General features: G+C 33.9%; 1 protein-coding gene across 1 annotated transcript in view; it reads right to left on the bottom strand.

Annotated features, from left to right (window-relative positions):
• Nucleotides 1-17,344, bottom strand: part of SLCO1A2 (solute carrier organic anion transporter family member 1A2) — a 76,261-nt gene that overhangs the window by 15,393 nt on the left and 43,524 nt on the right. The window contains exons 4-10 of the mRNA XM_023524089.1: nucleotides 15,408-15,549; nucleotides 10,916-11,048; nucleotides 8,837-8,937; nucleotides 6,594-6,740; nucleotides 3,821-3,919; nucleotides 3,037-3,255; nucleotides 662-826 (exon numbers count right to left, since the gene is read on the bottom strand). Of these exons, the coding sequence (XP_023379857.1) occupies nucleotides 662-826; nucleotides 3,037-3,255; nucleotides 3,821-3,919; nucleotides 6,594-6,740; nucleotides 8,837-8,937; nucleotides 10,916-11,048; nucleotides 15,408-15,549 (1,006 nt within the window). The remainder of the gene's footprint in view (nucleotides 1-661; nucleotides 827-3,036; nucleotides 3,256-3,820; nucleotides 3,920-6,593; nucleotides 6,741-8,836; nucleotides 8,938-10,915; nucleotides 11,049-15,407; nucleotides 15,550-17,344) is intronic.

Here is a 17,344-nt window from a genome sequence, read left to right as displayed (position 1 = left end):
GGAGAACTTGTGAAAAATCCATTCGAGTCCCATAGCAGAGTCTGATTTAGCATGTCTGAGGTGGGCACCAGGTCGCTGAACTTGTAACAAACACTCGAGGTAATGTGGATGCAGGTAGTCTAGGAAATTCACTCAAAACTGTAAAAATATCCCTTGAGAAGCAAACTAAAGGTGGGGTCGTGTGGTCACAGGAAAAATCAGAATGTATGGGCTGCAGAGACACCTCAAACCACCAGGGGGACCAGGGAACTAAATAAGGAGGAAAGTGGAATTCATTCATCCAATAGTAAAATCTGAGAGTAAAACACTGACTCCTAATGAATTAACTCTGTCTTCATTTTTTTATTAATGGATTGCCTAACCGAAAATTGTATCTAATTTGTTCATTCCCCAAGATTTCCACAAATACTTTGAATTTGCGTTCTTACTGGAGAGAGAACAGAAAAACCAAGATTTCCTGACTTTCTTCTCTTCCTACCCTTTGTCGATTTCACTGAAGAACGGAAGAGGGAATTGTACCAGAGACAGAAATATTCTAACAGATTTCCATTTCGGAGTTTCCTAGACCCATCATCACACTGTTCACCGTTCTAGGGGGCGGGGCGTGGGGGTGGGGCGGGGTGGGGGGAAGTGGGCTACTAATGGCAGAGAGCAAACATACCAATTAGAAAGACTGCGTCTGAAGTTGATTTTCCATATTGCTGTTCCAGATATTTAGGCATGAAGAGTAGCATATTAACAAATGCATTAAATTGTATCACACTTACTAGTATGAAAAGCATGTAAACTCGGTTGGAAAAAAGACTTTTCATGAACGGTAAAAAATCTGAAATGAAAGAATGACAAGTGTCAAACTAACTGGATTTTGCATTTTATGATAGGCTTTTTCTGAAACTTCCCCTCTAAATTATGTTTTTCTGTTTTATAATTCACATGTTGTTAATTCTTTTTACCCCTTGAAAGCTAAAGTTATATCATTGTTTTGGTAGATTCTGCGAGTCAGTGACAGCTTACTGGGCAAGGATCAGGACACAATAGTCTTGCTTTACTAAGTTACTACTATGTCTTAAGGAAAAACTGTAATGTGACCAAAATATTGCCTGTGTTCACACCATTTCCTTTTTTCCTTCTCTTCTTCCTTCTATCAATATCTTCACTTCTCCTGAGATCATCTAGAATGAAAGATGCTTGTTCTGACCTCTAAAGTCTAGAAGAAAATCAATTTGATAAAGAAGTTCATAATAAAATATTGACATTATCACTCCTGAACATTTAAAATAAAGGAATTCATGGGAACTCAAGGAATGTAAATATCCTCAAGTTCCAGGTATTTTTCTGCTTGTTTAGAACAACTGTTTTGGTGGTTCTGCCAATGGTTCGCAACAAAATGTACTTAAAACTACCTGGGTTGCTTTTAAAACACCAACCCCCAGGTCCCAATCCCTGAGATCTTGATTCATTAGGTACATACTAAGGACCATGTAAATGATTTACCCCAAACTTTTCCCTGTTTGTGTGGACTGACAAAACAGAGCCAAATTTGTGGCCCACCTCAAGCAAACTGCCACCATTTTGTGTCAAAGTCTCACTTATAGTTTTTTTCTCTATTCCTGCCTTCATGTTCTCTGTCTCGAGTTCCTTGCTTATTGTATATTATCCTGTTTTGCTTAATAAACTGCCTAAAATCAATTCTAGAACAATTCCTGCCTTCATGTTCTCTGTCTCGAGTTCCTTGCTTATTGTATATTATCCTGTTTTGCTTAATAAACTGCCTAAAATCAATTCTAGAACAAAGTATCAATAAAGAAAGCAAATTGGAAGAGGAAGAAGCATAGCTTCAGGCAAAAAAAAATGAGTGGTAGAATTCGTATTTATGAATGAAATACTTGGCAGGTGTAAGAGTTGTGTTCGGAGCTCTTTGGAACGTTTTAAGTTACCCATTTCGTTGAGATCCCTTCCCTAATAGATGAGTTTTAGTACTTCGAATTCTTTTCTATATGTCATACTAAATTTTCAAGATTCTAAATTGTCTCTTAATGATTTGAGAAGTATTAAATTATGTTCAATTGTAGTTTAAGTGAATTTGTAATTGTTAATAAAAATTCTGTGCAAGTTGGTATTGTAATTTATGGGTGTTACTAAAAATAGCAATATCGACAACAGTAATACTAATACTAGTGGAAGTAATAATAGTAATATGTGCCTGAAAACAACAACTTTATAATTATTACTATCTCTATTTTACAGATAAGGAAACTTCTTATCTTCTAAATGAACACTCTAAGAATTTTAAAGACCAGACCATACTAATTAAATACTCATATTAATAAAATCAGATCTCTTAAGAATACTACAGAATTTCCAGGCATCAATAATTTTTAAAATTTCCCAGGTGATTCTATGTGGTCAAGTTTAAGAATCAGTATTCTTGAATACTAAGTACTTAGATTATCTTAGCTTAGTTTTCACCAGAAGCACCTTCTGTACATTATACTTTGAGCTTTTATTGACAAATAAACAACAACAACAAAAAAACTGTTTCGTGAAATATGCTCCTGTATTGGCTAGAAAACAACTATGTAATTCAATATTACCTATATCATACAACAAATAACGATCTTTTTCTTTTTTAAGAATTTGTTACTTGGGGAAGATTTTCTCTTTAAGAACTATTATCCTTCCCTCTATCAAATATAGGAAATTATATGATCCATCATGTTTTCTCTTTCTGCTTTAACTTCTAGGAAACTCACAGCTAAGCTAATATTTTTGGTTTCAGAAATATACGCTTATTTGGATTAGTGCATATTTTTCTTTCTTTTGTTCTGATCTGAGATAATTCAGCTCTCAAATTATATTGTTTATTACCAAATAATAGCATAGGAAGAATCAGACTAATTAGACATTATTGACTGCTGACTATTAATGACAAATTGTCTTAATGCACCCTAGCACGTTATAGTGTAAGACTAAAATACAGACATATCTATATAAAACAAAAAGTAAATATATAGTATTTAAAAATTTTATATTTGCCTTTAATGATTCCATCATTTTTCTTCTTGACCTCTTCTATTTGTTTCTCTTCTTTGTCATTTTTAATGTCAGCATTATCCTTTTGTCCTTCCTTTGTAAGTGTTTTGGGCAAAAAGAAAAAAGGAATGGCAGTGAGCACATTCACTCCTGCACATATCAAAAGGCCAAACCACCATGCACCAACCCAACGAATATCAGCGGGAGTTATGGTCAGATCATCTGTAAAAAAATATACACATATAAACATTATTTCCTGTACGAACTATAGAAAAAAATTTAAATTACTATTCTCAGGTTCTATCCAAGTATAGCGATTGTATACAAGTCAGACATTTATAAAACTTGTCTGACAATGTGTAGTATGTAATATCGTCTAGCAATAAATTACTTTGGAGATCTGTCCTATCATGGAAGGAATTTATAAATAGGTACTTATTAAATAAGTACAAGGACTATTTAATTATACACAAATGATTACTTGGTGAAAAGAAATTAAAGCCTATGTGCTTAAGCTTTTTGAAAACAAGAAATATGGTTACGTTGAAGTAGAAAGAGCACTGAACTTTGAGTCAGAAGATCAGTATTTTATCTCACACTCCTGCTCAGTTGTTTGAAATATTAAAAAAAAAAAAAATCTGAACTCCTCCACTTTAGTTTGCACTCCTGGAAAGTATAGTTAATTTAGCTAATTGAAGGTCAAGTAAGGCACCAATTAACTTTGATCGCATACTTGAAATTGCTTTATGTACTCTAGACATTGTATAACTAGATTTTAATGAATTACCTGTGTTTACAAATCCAATGTCAACATAAACATTTGCACAGAATGATGCTAACAGAAGTCCAAACAAAGGACCAATGATAGCTCCTGTTTCTACAAACCCTAAAAATAAAGAAAAATATAAAGTTATAGTATAGTTATTTATTCATATAAAGAGTTCTAATTCCATGAAGAGTCTGAAAACAGAATTATTTTTGCCTTAGATGTTCAATTTGTAAGGAAATTAAGCTTAATGTACATATAAGTAACAAATTTGTTTCTTTTGTTTCTGTGAATGTTGTAGAAGGAGACTCGTAATTAAAAGCCCCTTTCTCTAAGCCTCCAAATTCTCTTTTGCTGGATCACAGGTAAAGTTTTGCTGGAGCAGCATAGGCTGGGATCATGTTATTAATAAAGGTATAATACAGAACAAGATTCTTTTGTTATTTTTAGAGGAATTCTAAAGCTATATCATGTTTTGATAAATTTCCTGTGATTGGTCCCAAATCTCCAACTTGAAACTTTCCCTGGCTTTCTTCTTACTATTATTGATACTTCTTTTCACTTTTATCATAATCTCCTTTCTTCTTCTTCACATTCTTATTTTCCATTTCAATCAATCCCCTCTGTCCTCATAACTGCTTACACATCTGGAATATCATCATCAGTTATCTCATAACTTGTCCACAATTCAGAATCTATAATGTGCCCTCCCTGCTCACTGAAAATCCAGACATGAGCTTCTTAACTGTCTTTCTTTTTACTTCAAAATATGTTTTTGCTTGTTGTCTCTGCCGTCTCTAAAGTTCACTGATTGGTTCACCCTATGCACACACGAGTTATTGACATTAACACCTTTCTTTCTGAGGTCTTGCTCAACCAAACACTTCTTTTCTTATTCTTGTACAATCTCCCCCATCCACTCATATTTACAGTATCTCAAATTCACCCTGTTTTCTTTCCTTTCACTATACTCTGCCTCTACTTTCTCACCAATCATTCACTCTATTCAAATCCTTCCATATTTTACTCAAAAACATTTCAGGTAGCACCAGTGATCTCTTTGCCACTTATCTACTGTCGTTTTCTGGCCCTCATCTTCCTAACTCTCCTAATTATTTGACATTGCTGACCAACTCCTCTTTGACATTTCCCTCCTAAGACTTTCACAAAATGATACATTGATTGCTTTACTGTTTCCACTGTGACTACTTTGTTCTTGATTTTTCTTCCTCTTACTCTACTAGGTAGAAGTGTTCCCTCGTATTTTAACCTAGGACCTCTTACTATATATATATATGGCTTCGCATAGCAACCTCACTTCTTCTTTCTTAATTTCATTTATTGTCTCTGTATAGATGATTCTCAAACTTAACTGTTAGCTTTTATGTTCTCTCCTAAACTCCAGAATCATACATGGAACTGTTTTCTTGATGTATAGCTAACCGGTTTGTAGAAATTTATTTATATACACATATTTTTATTTACTTAATGTTTCAAATCGAATTTAACTTTAAAAAATTAATTACACAGGTATTTATCAGATTTAATCGATTTGTAATTATGTATTTACATACTAAACCTTATATGGACCATGTTTCATTCATCCTACTAAATATAGAGATCATCACAGTTATTTCTATATATTATACAACTTATCATTTGTTGTAAAGAAATATATATTATAACAAGATGTTTCCTACTTTATTGCAGGCGAGCATTTGTATTGTTTCAATGTAAGTATGTGAAGGAATCTGAAAGGATTGAATAGAAAAACACTGAAAAAGATTATTGTGAAATCAGTGAGTCATCAAATAGTGCCAAAAGTTATTTGGGCTAATGATTCCTAAATATTTTAATCTATATTGATTAACTATAGTTCTGTTTCTATCTTCTTTCATTCTTTTTGACTTTTCTGGTTTTTAAAACATATGTCTATATTAATTACAAAATGTCCCTGTACTCAAAGTTATAATTTTATAAACAACAGATGGAATAACTAAAGAATATAAGCAAGTGATCCATAATAAATTAAGAATATTTAGGAGATTGGAAGACAACATAAGATAGTGTGTTTTAAGTTGGTTATTCTGGGAAGTGACATTGATAGGTTTTAGAAAAGAAATTTTCAAGAAGCATAACCAAAAGAATGAAGACAGATATTTGTGAAAATTATGAAAAAGTCTGACTAGTATGGAGAGTTGGTGATGAAATAAAACTATATGAAAAACTAACTAGATAAATTGAGTACAGAGCAATGAATAGTAAGTGGGGAGATCCGATTTAGTAAATTAAAGAGCCAATATGTTTCATTAACTTAGTAGAGAAGACATAATTAAAACTATATTTGAGAAAAATTATACTACAAGAATGTTTATGAGAAAATAATAAAATAAGATACTAGAAATAAAATGACCAACAAAGAAGTTATAATAATCTACAAGTAAAGTCATGAAAACCTGAACAAAAATAGACATAATAAAAATAGTGAGAAAAATTTTAAATACAAGGGACATGTTAAAGAAGGCATTGGTAAATCTTTTAGATTGGATATAGAGTGGTGCCAAGGAAATGGAGGGTATTAGATTTTCAACAGCAAAAAAGCAGATTTAGCAAAGTGGATTATCTGGTATTGTGTGTAATTACTCGGTTCAACAAACTTTTATTGATGACCAACTGTGCCAAGGTACTCTGCTTGTCATTCTGGAAATTACTGAGTCCAAATAAATAACTAATATCCATTCTCAATGAACTTAACTATCCTGAAAAAAAAGCTAAAGCAGATTTTCAAACTCACCAATATATAAAGGAGAATTTTCAGATTTAGCAAAATCTTCTATGTAGGAAATACCCAAAGGCATGATGGGAGTTTCACCAATTCCACGTATTATATTTCCTACTAGTACATACACCCACATTAATGACTTAACTTTCTTCACATAGTCTGCATTAAAAGAAAAAGACATTGCATTAGTATTTTCATAGTAAAATATTAAGCTGTAAGTATAAGCTATAATTTTAAGTTTTTGGTAAGTATTTCACAGTTCTCATGTGGCATAGCACCTTGTAAATGATTTATATTACTATGTCAGTGATGACTTATTGGTCTATTCCTCTTGCATTTACTGAGAGTGCTTAGGTATGGCCAAGTGTAAGTGGTATGCTGGATCCACTTCCTACTGAGTTGGGAGAGATGAGTAGTATATACATCTCTTTCCAATTCAGTGTTTAGTGACAACACCTTGGTAGTTTGATGGGAATATTTACATCATAGAAATTGGCAAACACTAAATGTTGGAGCCTTTTTTCTCCTCAAGAGAACCAGTTTACCAGCAACTACTTGACTCAGTTAACTGCTGTGAGTGCTACTCCATTTCCATACTAACTTTAGGGAGAGGAAAAAAAAAAAAAAACCACACACAAATATCTCTCCCTGGAATTGATATTATATTTATAAGATTTAAATAAGAGTCTCACTGAAGTTTGAATTCTCTACAGCTTTAATTATTTTGTAGTCACTAAAAAAATATTGAACTAGGTAGTAATCACATTTTCTCTATAGCACCTGCGTACCATATCCACCAAATAACATTTGATAAAGAAATTCACCCCAGTTCTTGGAGCAGCAACTGCTTTGTAAAATAACAAAGACTGGGCCTAAGAGAGCTAAAATGGAGGTAGATAGGCGGATCTCTGAAGACTTGGTATTTCTATTCTAAGCCAAAATGGCTGTCAAGCCAGGAGGGTATTCTGTGGAGTCATCTTTTTGGGAAAGTGAATAACAACTTATTCTTTTCTACTATAAACTAGCCAGGTGCCACCCACAGATGTGAGGGTCCTGAGCATAGCTGGATCTGGAAATTTTTTTGTGTAGTCTCTCACTTATTCCTAGTCCAGAAAATTATAGTTTCTATTTCCAGTTATTCAGATTTTTTTTCTGTGGTGAATACAGTAATTTATGTCTAGAGGTCTCAGGCAAACTCTAGGCCCATTCTAGGCAAAACTGAAAATATTAGGTGATTAAAGAATCAATGCACTTTTGTGAAGATTCACCAGACTGAGAAGTTTGGGGTTCATCTACTGCAATACAGATTTTAAAAAAAGAAAAACACAGGAAATAGGACTTGGGTCAGTCGCGGGCTCAAGAGAACACAGGCCACTGTTGATATTATTGTTTTCCTGGGGGGTTCCTTTGGTTTAGAGTTTCTGGGACAGCTATTTTTACATTCCTTGAAACTATTTTGGGTCCCTCTGATTTCACGCTGGCAGTGACATTCCCAGCCTTGGGGACTACTGTAACTTCCACTGATATGAACCCAGAATAAAAATGTCTCCATCACAGGAAGACTAGTTCTGGTCTGAGATAAATCAACAAGGTCACCTCCAGAATAAGTATCACCAGTTTATATAGGTCTCCTATCATACAAAGAAACAGAGACTAGCACGATGGTGTCTGGAACTACAGGAAGCCAGAACAAACACTGCTATTGTTTTGGACTATAAAGTAGTATCACTGGTAAAGAGGGAGAAATGGGGCACAAAGACAAGTTCCTAGTTTAGCAGAAAGAAAATAGAGTAAATCAGAACTCTAGTATGCTTGTTTGCTTTCTCTGCTATAGAAAATCAGTGACATAGCACAAATATTTTGAACTTTGTTTCTATCTCTATTTCTTATTTACTATTTCTTATAATTGTATAAACCAAAATATCTGTGAAAATTTCTCTAAGATGTCTTCCTCTGTGGAATTAACTCTGCAGTGGTCCTTGGATGGATGTCTGACTTACTTTTAAATAGCCATTTTAAAGAATGGACAAAGCAGTCTTAATAAGTATATTCAAATAAAAACGAATAGCATTCTCTATTATTAGCCATTTCTATTCCCCTCCAGGATAACCTCCAAAGTCCCCCAAAAAAGAAAATATATTTCGTCCATTTACCTTATTCACTTAATCAAACCCAATAACTCATTCAAAACCCCTCAGTGGAACATATTCAGTTACAAATTCATTGAACAGAAAACAATAAAATGAAGTAACAACCTGATGGATCTTCTGTTGGTCTGAAAATCTGGGTTTCATTTTCCTTACACAAGAAACCGTTTGAGGATGAATTGCCCAAAATGATAGATTCATATTCATATCTGTAGGAACACAGGAAAAGCATGGCTATGTTAAGAAACTAATGAAGACAATGTGAACATTATATAGGTTACTTCTTGCTTCACTTACGATGTACCATCCAAATGCAGTAAAGAAGTTTTTTCATCTTTGCCACTTAATAATTGCAAATTAATATCATCAAAAAAAAACTTGCCACTCATTGTAAATGTGCAATTCCTTGACAGCTAGCTTTTTATTACCTGCATGTGAAATATCTACCTTTTAGATTATTTAATATCAACTTTTTGTGGTTTTTAGGTGATCATTTTCTGGAAATAATTACTGTAGAATGAGGAACAAAAGCTAAAAAAAATAATAGACTCAATAAAGTATAATTAAGAAGATAAAGGCTTTGGGAGAAAAACAACACAACAAAACAGGTCTCCAACTTTGGATTCAACGAGGTTTGTTCAGAAGAAATATATCTCTACTTTCTGAGAATCCAAACAATAATTCCTGCGTGTGTTCATTAACCCCTAAGAGAAATAAAACATTTGCCTATTATAATGAAAAACCAAAGGAGAACCTCAAACACTGTGACAGCACAATGAAAAGACTTTCTCTTCTCATAAGAACAAAGGATTAATAGACTATGACCATTTACCTTAGGCGAATTACCACAAGATTTACATACCTTTTCCCAGAAAGTAAATTATTCTAACTTAAGCAACAGTGGAAGAAAATATGTCCAGCAAAGTTTTTCTGTTGGATTCATTTCTATATTTCTATTAGATAAGAATAAGCCAAAAGAAAACTTGCCCTCTGAGTTCCAAATGAACCAGAGTGTTAAAATACCTTCCCTTAGAACAATTGCTCAGTCAGACCTATAGTGTTTGGCTGTTAACAGTGGACAAAAGCTTCTGTCTCCATACTCACGATCCTAATAGATATGCCAGCTTCAGACAAAGAAATAACACTTTTAGCAGGGGGTAGAAAGAAATGTAAATACTAGCTGAATATTACTCGACATTGTCTTGGATAGGACAGAAAATAGAAAGAGAGTAAAAACTGTATGCCTGGAAACTTCTGATCCCTTCAGAAATAACCTGAGACAATAAGATATCTTTTCCACTTAACTTATCCGCTTAAAATCTAATAACTCATTCAAAGTCCATTCATTCCTGAAACATCAGCAAAGTGACAATCGATAGATTTTAAAATGGAAAAGGAAAGAGCATAATGCCACAAGGATAACGAGAATGAAAGATTTGATGAGAAGAGAGAGTTTAATAAGATTTTGAAAATGGGAAACTGGTAAGTGAGTAGTCACTGAATTAGTAGATATGAGAAATGCAACCATAAGTAAGTACCTGCAGGGGAGAAAACAAATAGGTGCCACAGACCTCTGGAAAGCTTTGGGCAAAATGTAAGACATTTCTAAATGCCAGAGTAGGCATGGTTCAAAAAACAAGAGGACTGGCTTAAAGTATGTATAAGGAACAGTTAGACCCTTATAGACATCATTTGCTATTCCAACTGAAAATGGTCTTTGACATTAGAGAGTTCAAACAGGCACACTCAGGATAGGGAGGCCATACTTACAACGGGGTATATTAGGTGAAAAAAATGTACGCATGGAAAAGTGAGATTCCCGTTCCTGCCTGGTTGGTGACCAAGCTTCCACCTCCCAGGCAAAAGATTAGCGAATCCCTCCCTAAGATAACACAAGTTATGGCCATTCTGTGCCATTGGGATGGGAGTGAGGGGGAACAACCAGACTCGACTCCATAAAAGAGATGTCCCAAATCTCTATTTTATAAATTGAAAAAATTACATGACTATATAAGTGAAGGTGAGGAAGCCAAGAGCACAAAGACCATTAGAATAGAATCTACATTTTCTGGTTCCCATAACAGTGCTCTGTACTCTTAGGAAGTATTGTTCCTGGACAAAAATTCCAAGCTTCATTTCTTGCAGTTGAAATTGAACCTAAAAAGTCATCAGAGACTGAATACTTACCGGTCCATGAGGAAATGAGGTAGAGATTGTAAGAAACACCCTACGCCCATAACCACACATCCAACACCAATCATTATAGGTCTATGCAACTTGGTTCCAAAATAACTCACAAATATAATCAAAAAAAGGTTTCCTGGAAAAAAAATGAGATAAAAATAAATATTTACATAAGTATGAATAACGTTTTAATTAACAACCTCATTCAATCATTTACCGTTTAGCATTTATTGTACAAACACTATCTCAAATATTGGGATTGGTGCTAGGGAGTCATAAAACAATAAATGAATATGACACAAACTCTGCCCTGAAGGAGGGCTATTTCACAATGTTGGCAGATACAGTAACAGATCTCTATGGAACACAGACAGTTAAAGAGAGCAGAGAAAGAGAAGCTAGTGGGAGGAATTAAAGAATGGTTCTGAGAACTCTTAAAGGTTGTATTTATGATTGTCTAGCCTTAGGAAATGGAATGCAAAAGTTGGTGTCAGATTGTGTGTCACCTCTGGCCTCTCCCTCCATGCTGCTCTACAGAATATTGTAATGCTTTCCTATGCTTAAAAAGAGAAGCAAAAGTCAAATTCAGATAGATAAATGTTTTATAATTTATGAATCAAATATAACTTTGTACTGGTCAACATGACCAAGCCAGAGATTTATGTTTATTTCTACTTCTTTCCTTAGAAGTAAGAAATAGTGGATTCTTCATTTTTCTAAGTGGTCTTAGAAGTAAGTCTGGATTTGAGGAGTAAATAACTCAATAAAAAATTTACCTGCATGCTTAGGATAAAGATTCAGGATAAAGAAACTAATTGGGAAGCCCCATTATTATGGACAAGCACTTGATAAGTATGGAGTAAAGGGTTGAAAGAGTCAAACATATAAGTTCTCAAATTATACATTTTAATTCAATAATCGATATTCACCTTGATCCTACTATGTATAAGGAAAGTCATTTAAAAATTATAAAAATTTTTAACTCTTCCTGAAGAAGTTAATTTTCTCGGTGTTGTTGCAAACGTTTCTTTCTAGTCTTCCTTTTAAGTAGAGGAGACATTAGCCCCTGTGTTATTTTCTATTGAGAATGCTCCACATCTATAGCCATAGCAACCACACTGACCTCTCTAGGTTTCTAAAATCCCCATCATCTGGTAACTAGACTTATTGTGGTGATCACTGCATAGTGTATTTAAAAGTCGAATCATTATGTTGTACACCTGAAACTAAAATAATATTGTATGTCAATTACGCTTTAGACAAACTAATTAATTAATTAATTAAATCTCTATTATCAAAACTATCCATGTTGAAGGTATTGTCTCTTGAAGGCCACTGTTTGAAATCCACATCTATTTTTGAAAGAAAAAAAAGAAGGTAATTTCTCTCCTCACATAAAGGCGAGTTCATCTTTCAAATTGCCTTGCTCTGTCAGTAAAATAATCACCATGAAAGGGAACGGGAAAATATAGATAACGTTTTTGTCAAGGGTATAGAGAATGTTGTCTGTAAATATTACTGAGGAAAGGTAAGGAAGTGATACTTTTATTGGTTTCTGTAGATTACCTCTCCATTTCTCTTCAAAAACTATTTTAGATCTACATCATTCTCCTCAAGCCACCTAGCGCCACTCACTTTCCACAGTTAATATTTGTTAAGAAATTAGGGACAATTAAACATGAATATATCTGAGTTTTCCACCCTATGGCCTTACCGCCTTCCTTTAATTTCAGAGGTTTGTGGTACCATCTGAACATCCAAGGTCAAACACACTGCCTGGGCACTTTCATTCTCTCCAGAAACTTAATCCAATAAAAATTATTTTCTTGTATTTTAAACCTCAATTCTCTCTATTACACTTTTGTTACAGATATCCTATAGTTTCCCTCCAAACATTCATCTGTATTCATAGATTTCACCATTGGTCCCCTCCCATTCTCTCCTAGAGTCACTGCTCTCCTCTCCCTGCTTTCTAAATTCTAAATCCACTGTTCAGCTGAAAGTGCCCTGGCTAAGATAATAAGTTATTTCCTTATTGTAAAACCTAGGGAATACTCTTCTATCCTTATCCAATTAGGTATTTCTAATGCTTTTGATATAGTTGACAATTAGTTTTCTTTTGGAAATTTCTACTTCCTTTGCATCTATAATACAATTATCTCCTGTTTCCACTCTCAATTATCTGACTATTCCCTCTCTTAACAGTTCCATGGGCTCTTTTTCTATCTGTTCCTTAAACATTGGTGTGCCTCTGAGATCCATTCTTTCTCTGTTGTATTTATCATTCTATATCCTCTTCTTGAATAGCCTCATCTCTTCTCTAGTTTTAAAAACCACCTATGTATTCACTAATCAATAGTTCCAATCCAGACAGTTTCCCAATGCTTCAGACTCATATAATTGCAACGTGGACATTCCTACCCAAAGGTCTCCTTGGTACTACCACAAACAATTCGCCTAAACAAAATCATCGTCCCCATAGCTACCACCATAATCTTGTTCCCCTTCTCTTGTTCTCTGTCTTAGCATAGCTATCCACATTATTGCCCAAGTTGTAAACCAAGGGACACACTCTTCTCATTCACCATATCCCATCTATCCCTATGTTCTCTGGAATTTAACTCCCAAATATTCCTTAGGTCATTGTCTTCTCTTTATTTCTACCAGTGTGATCCTGACTCAGGCCAATAGCTTTCCCTTGTGCTTTTTCATGGCCTCCTAGGATCCTTTCTGTCCTAGTCTGGTTGGCCACCTGCAAATCCGACATTTGCTTTAAACAGGAATTCTTAACCTGCAGTCTATAAATCCCCAAGGAATCCATGGATAGAAATCAGGGTTTCCATGAATGCGAATGAGGAAAAAATTGCATCTTTATTTTCACTAACTTAACTAAATATTAACATTTCCTTTGATGGTAAAGGAGGCACAGACTATAGTAGTATTGATGGTACCTATGCTTTTGTCACAGATTGCCACCAATAGAAGTTACAAATATTTGCATATGACATTACAATTGTTGCGGATACCTCAAAATATTATTCACACTAATCATTACTTCAAAATTAGTGTAATTGTTGTATTTAATGTGTTGGTAAGCACAAATATTACTATGTAACAAGTTATTTTTATACTTTGATAATTTTATTTCAATATAATTGGCTTCCTTTGTACCTTTATAATTCTTATTTTGTGGAATTCAAATATTATTCCATGGCATCAGATGCCAAAGAGTCCTCGGTACAGAAATATTAATAACCTCTGCTAATGTTTTAGTGACTCTCCATTATCTAGAGGATAAGATAAGTCCCATAGCAAGTACACAAGGCTAACCATAGCCTATTTCTCCAAACTAACATCTTAATAATTCTACCTTAACCTTTGCCAGTCAATAATATTGGGCTGAATGTTGCTCCCCACACAAGCTACCATGCTATCTCTATACTATGCTTCTTCTGTTGGAATTCCCTTCACACTTATTTAACCCTGTTTCTTCATCTGAAAAACTTTTACTCATCCGTCAAGAGCCTACCTTCCCTAAGTGAGTTTGTGTCCTCACTCTGTATTGCTAAAGGACTTTGCATATACTTATGTCGCCAAACTTACTGCATTCAATTAAAATTATTCTTTTACATCTGTGCCCTCCATTAGACTGTGAGCTGAGCCTATGCAAGACTATATATAAGGAGTTATTTCTAACTTCATGACCAGATTCTAGCACACAGGTGGTACAGGGAAGGGCACCCTAAGAGACAAGATCAAGTATCATCTGTTTCAGCTTTGCTTCTCCTCAATTGTGATTTTTCTTTCAGATATTGATTAAAGGCAACTTTTACTCTGAAGGAGATAGAAGCCATGATAAAACTATAAAGGCTTTCATATTTCTATGTAGAGTGTTCACAGGAGAAATCTTTCCCTCTGTCATTTTCCCTCTCTGTCCTCATAACTTACCAGTCATCTACAAAAATCAAAGCCTAAGAGTAAACTTGATTCTTCCCTAAAGACTGTTTCTGAAATAAATTCAGAGAGATATAAAAGGAGTTTCTTCTTTCCTCTGCACTTAGAAAGAATTGTCAACCTCACAGAAACAGCAGGACAAGAAAATAATTTGCTTTTCCCTTTAGAAAACACATTTCTTTGTTTTCCATGATATCTTCTAAGTATGAAGATGGAGCTCTTAGGAGTTATCAAATGATAGATTAAATGTAAAAAGTCTAAATACTCAATTACTTATGCTAGATAACAACAAAAAACTATTAGAATAAATTTATTTAAAGTGGTGGAATATATGGCAATATTTAGGTGTTATTTAGAAGTAATATTTAAATGAATTGTTTTGAAGCTTATTCCAAAATTAGCTAAAAGATTCACTCTTTTTCAGAAAACGTATTATTCAGTAAGATTAAATGGTCTAGAGCAATAAATAAGAATAAAATTCAGACTAGCTTTATAGATAAAATAAAATATAAAAGGGAGTAATGCAGAAATAATTCATTACCAATCTCAAAGCTCCCACTAATAAATCCAACTAGTGATGTCGGGATGTTGAACTGTCTTTCTATTTGTGTGAGCATAGAATTTATATAAGATCCAGACAGTGTTTTGGATACAAATGCAAGTATTATTGCTAGCAGAAATATCTAGGGAGAAAAAAATATAAGAAAACATATGAAAAACATTTTTAAATTGTATGTTTGCCACCTGTTGACGAAATATCTTCTACCACAGACTGATTGTGGTCAACTTAAGTAACTTTTGATTTTGCAAGAAACTTTTAATGTGGTTTATTCTTTTGGTCTTTCATACCATGTTCTTTCTTTGGAAACTCAACATAAGACTAATTAATTAGTGATATTGAATATTGTATGTAGTTGTAGTCTCTTTATTTCATAAGCGCATTTGGTACATACATAGAAACAATTAGTCATTTTAAATAAGATATGGCTCATGATTTACACAGATCTTCAGCACTACAATGCTATCTGTAGAATAAAATAATACATATATGTTAATGAAAAAAGTAAAATAGTATTACACAAAGACATTTTTTTCTGCAGCAAATTTGCTCAAGGTCTTCCTTATCCAAAGTAATATGCAAATTATACATTAGATTACTGTTCACTGCCAGTTAATTTATTTAAAGCAACATTTTAATTATAAAAAAATATTTATAAACTAAACAGGTACTTGTTATGATAAACAAATATGAATATAATAAATTTCCATATATTGAATCATATTTCCTATATATTGATAAAGTTCCAGAGAGCAGCCAGGTTAATGAAATCTGTAACAAAAATCGAGAACAACTTAACAAATAGAACCATTGTGATAGCCAGGAGCTAGTACAGTTTTACTAAATATCTGAGAAGTTAAAATTTTGATAGTTATATTAAATTGGAAAGAAAAAGATTTAGAATTTAGCAAGGGATTTGAAAAAGGAGCATTGCATACTGGGCCGCAGTATAGTTAGGTGGATTATTTACTGCTTCAAAATCAACAAATTTGAGATAAATAAATTTAGGTCAATCCTAATGGTGGTGGTCTCCAAACCTACGCCATAGGGGTTTTTTTCTTGGTCCTATTTAAAGATAGTTCCTGGTGACACTTCCATCCCGGGAGACCATTCAGTCCACTCAAATCCATCCAGCACACTCAAATCCCTAAAATCCTTAGCCTACCACCTTCCACATTCCCAATCTTGAACCAATCCCACAATTAATGTTGCAACTTGTACATTCCTTTCAATATTATTTACATCATTTTCTAAGTCTCCAACCCAGCCATCTGCTCTTTATGACCAGCTAATGATCTCGGCAACTTCACCTTCAAACTTACCTCTATCCCTGCCCCTTTAATTTCCTTCCCATCTTAGAAGAATAGGTACTCGTCCTCTTATATAATAAAATACTTCCACCCATGCCCTTGAATTCATTCTTCCCATTTCTGAGATCCTGATTCATCAATTATTGCCTTCTTTCTCTATTTTCAGCCTCACACTATTTACTGCCTCTGTCTCTACTATCTTATAAATATATTCAATATATTTGTGTGTGTGTGTGTGTGTGTGTGTGTGTACAGTCTCTCACCCTTGATGGTAGCTAAAATAGCTAAAATAGCTACCATCAAGATGTTTGGAAGAACAGTCTAGATTCTTTGCCTAGACTATTTAACCTATCATTTATGCTTTAGTTTGGCTTCTCCTGAAGCTACTCCATAAAAGGTCATAAAGAACTTCCTGATTTCCAAATTCCATAGATACTTCTTAGTCATCAGCTTATTTGATTCTCTGGGTCATTCGACACCATTAATCTCTCTTTTATTTCTGAAATTCTCTCCTCCTATGCATATTTATTTCTCCTCTTACCAGCTAGATCTTATTCAGTCATATCTTCTTTGGCTAACTCCTTCAGGCTTTTGTCTTATACCCTGTAC

This window comes from Pteropus vampyrus, unplaced genomic scaffold (genome assembly GCF_000151845.1).
Source record: "Pteropus vampyrus isolate Shadow unplaced genomic scaffold, Pvam_2.0 Scaffold444, whole genome shotgun sequence".
Classification (NCBI taxonomy): domain Eukaryota; kingdom Metazoa; phylum Chordata; class Mammalia; order Chiroptera; family Pteropodidae; genus Pteropus; species Pteropus vampyrus.
This window is presented reverse-complemented; position numbering and strand designations above follow the sequence as displayed.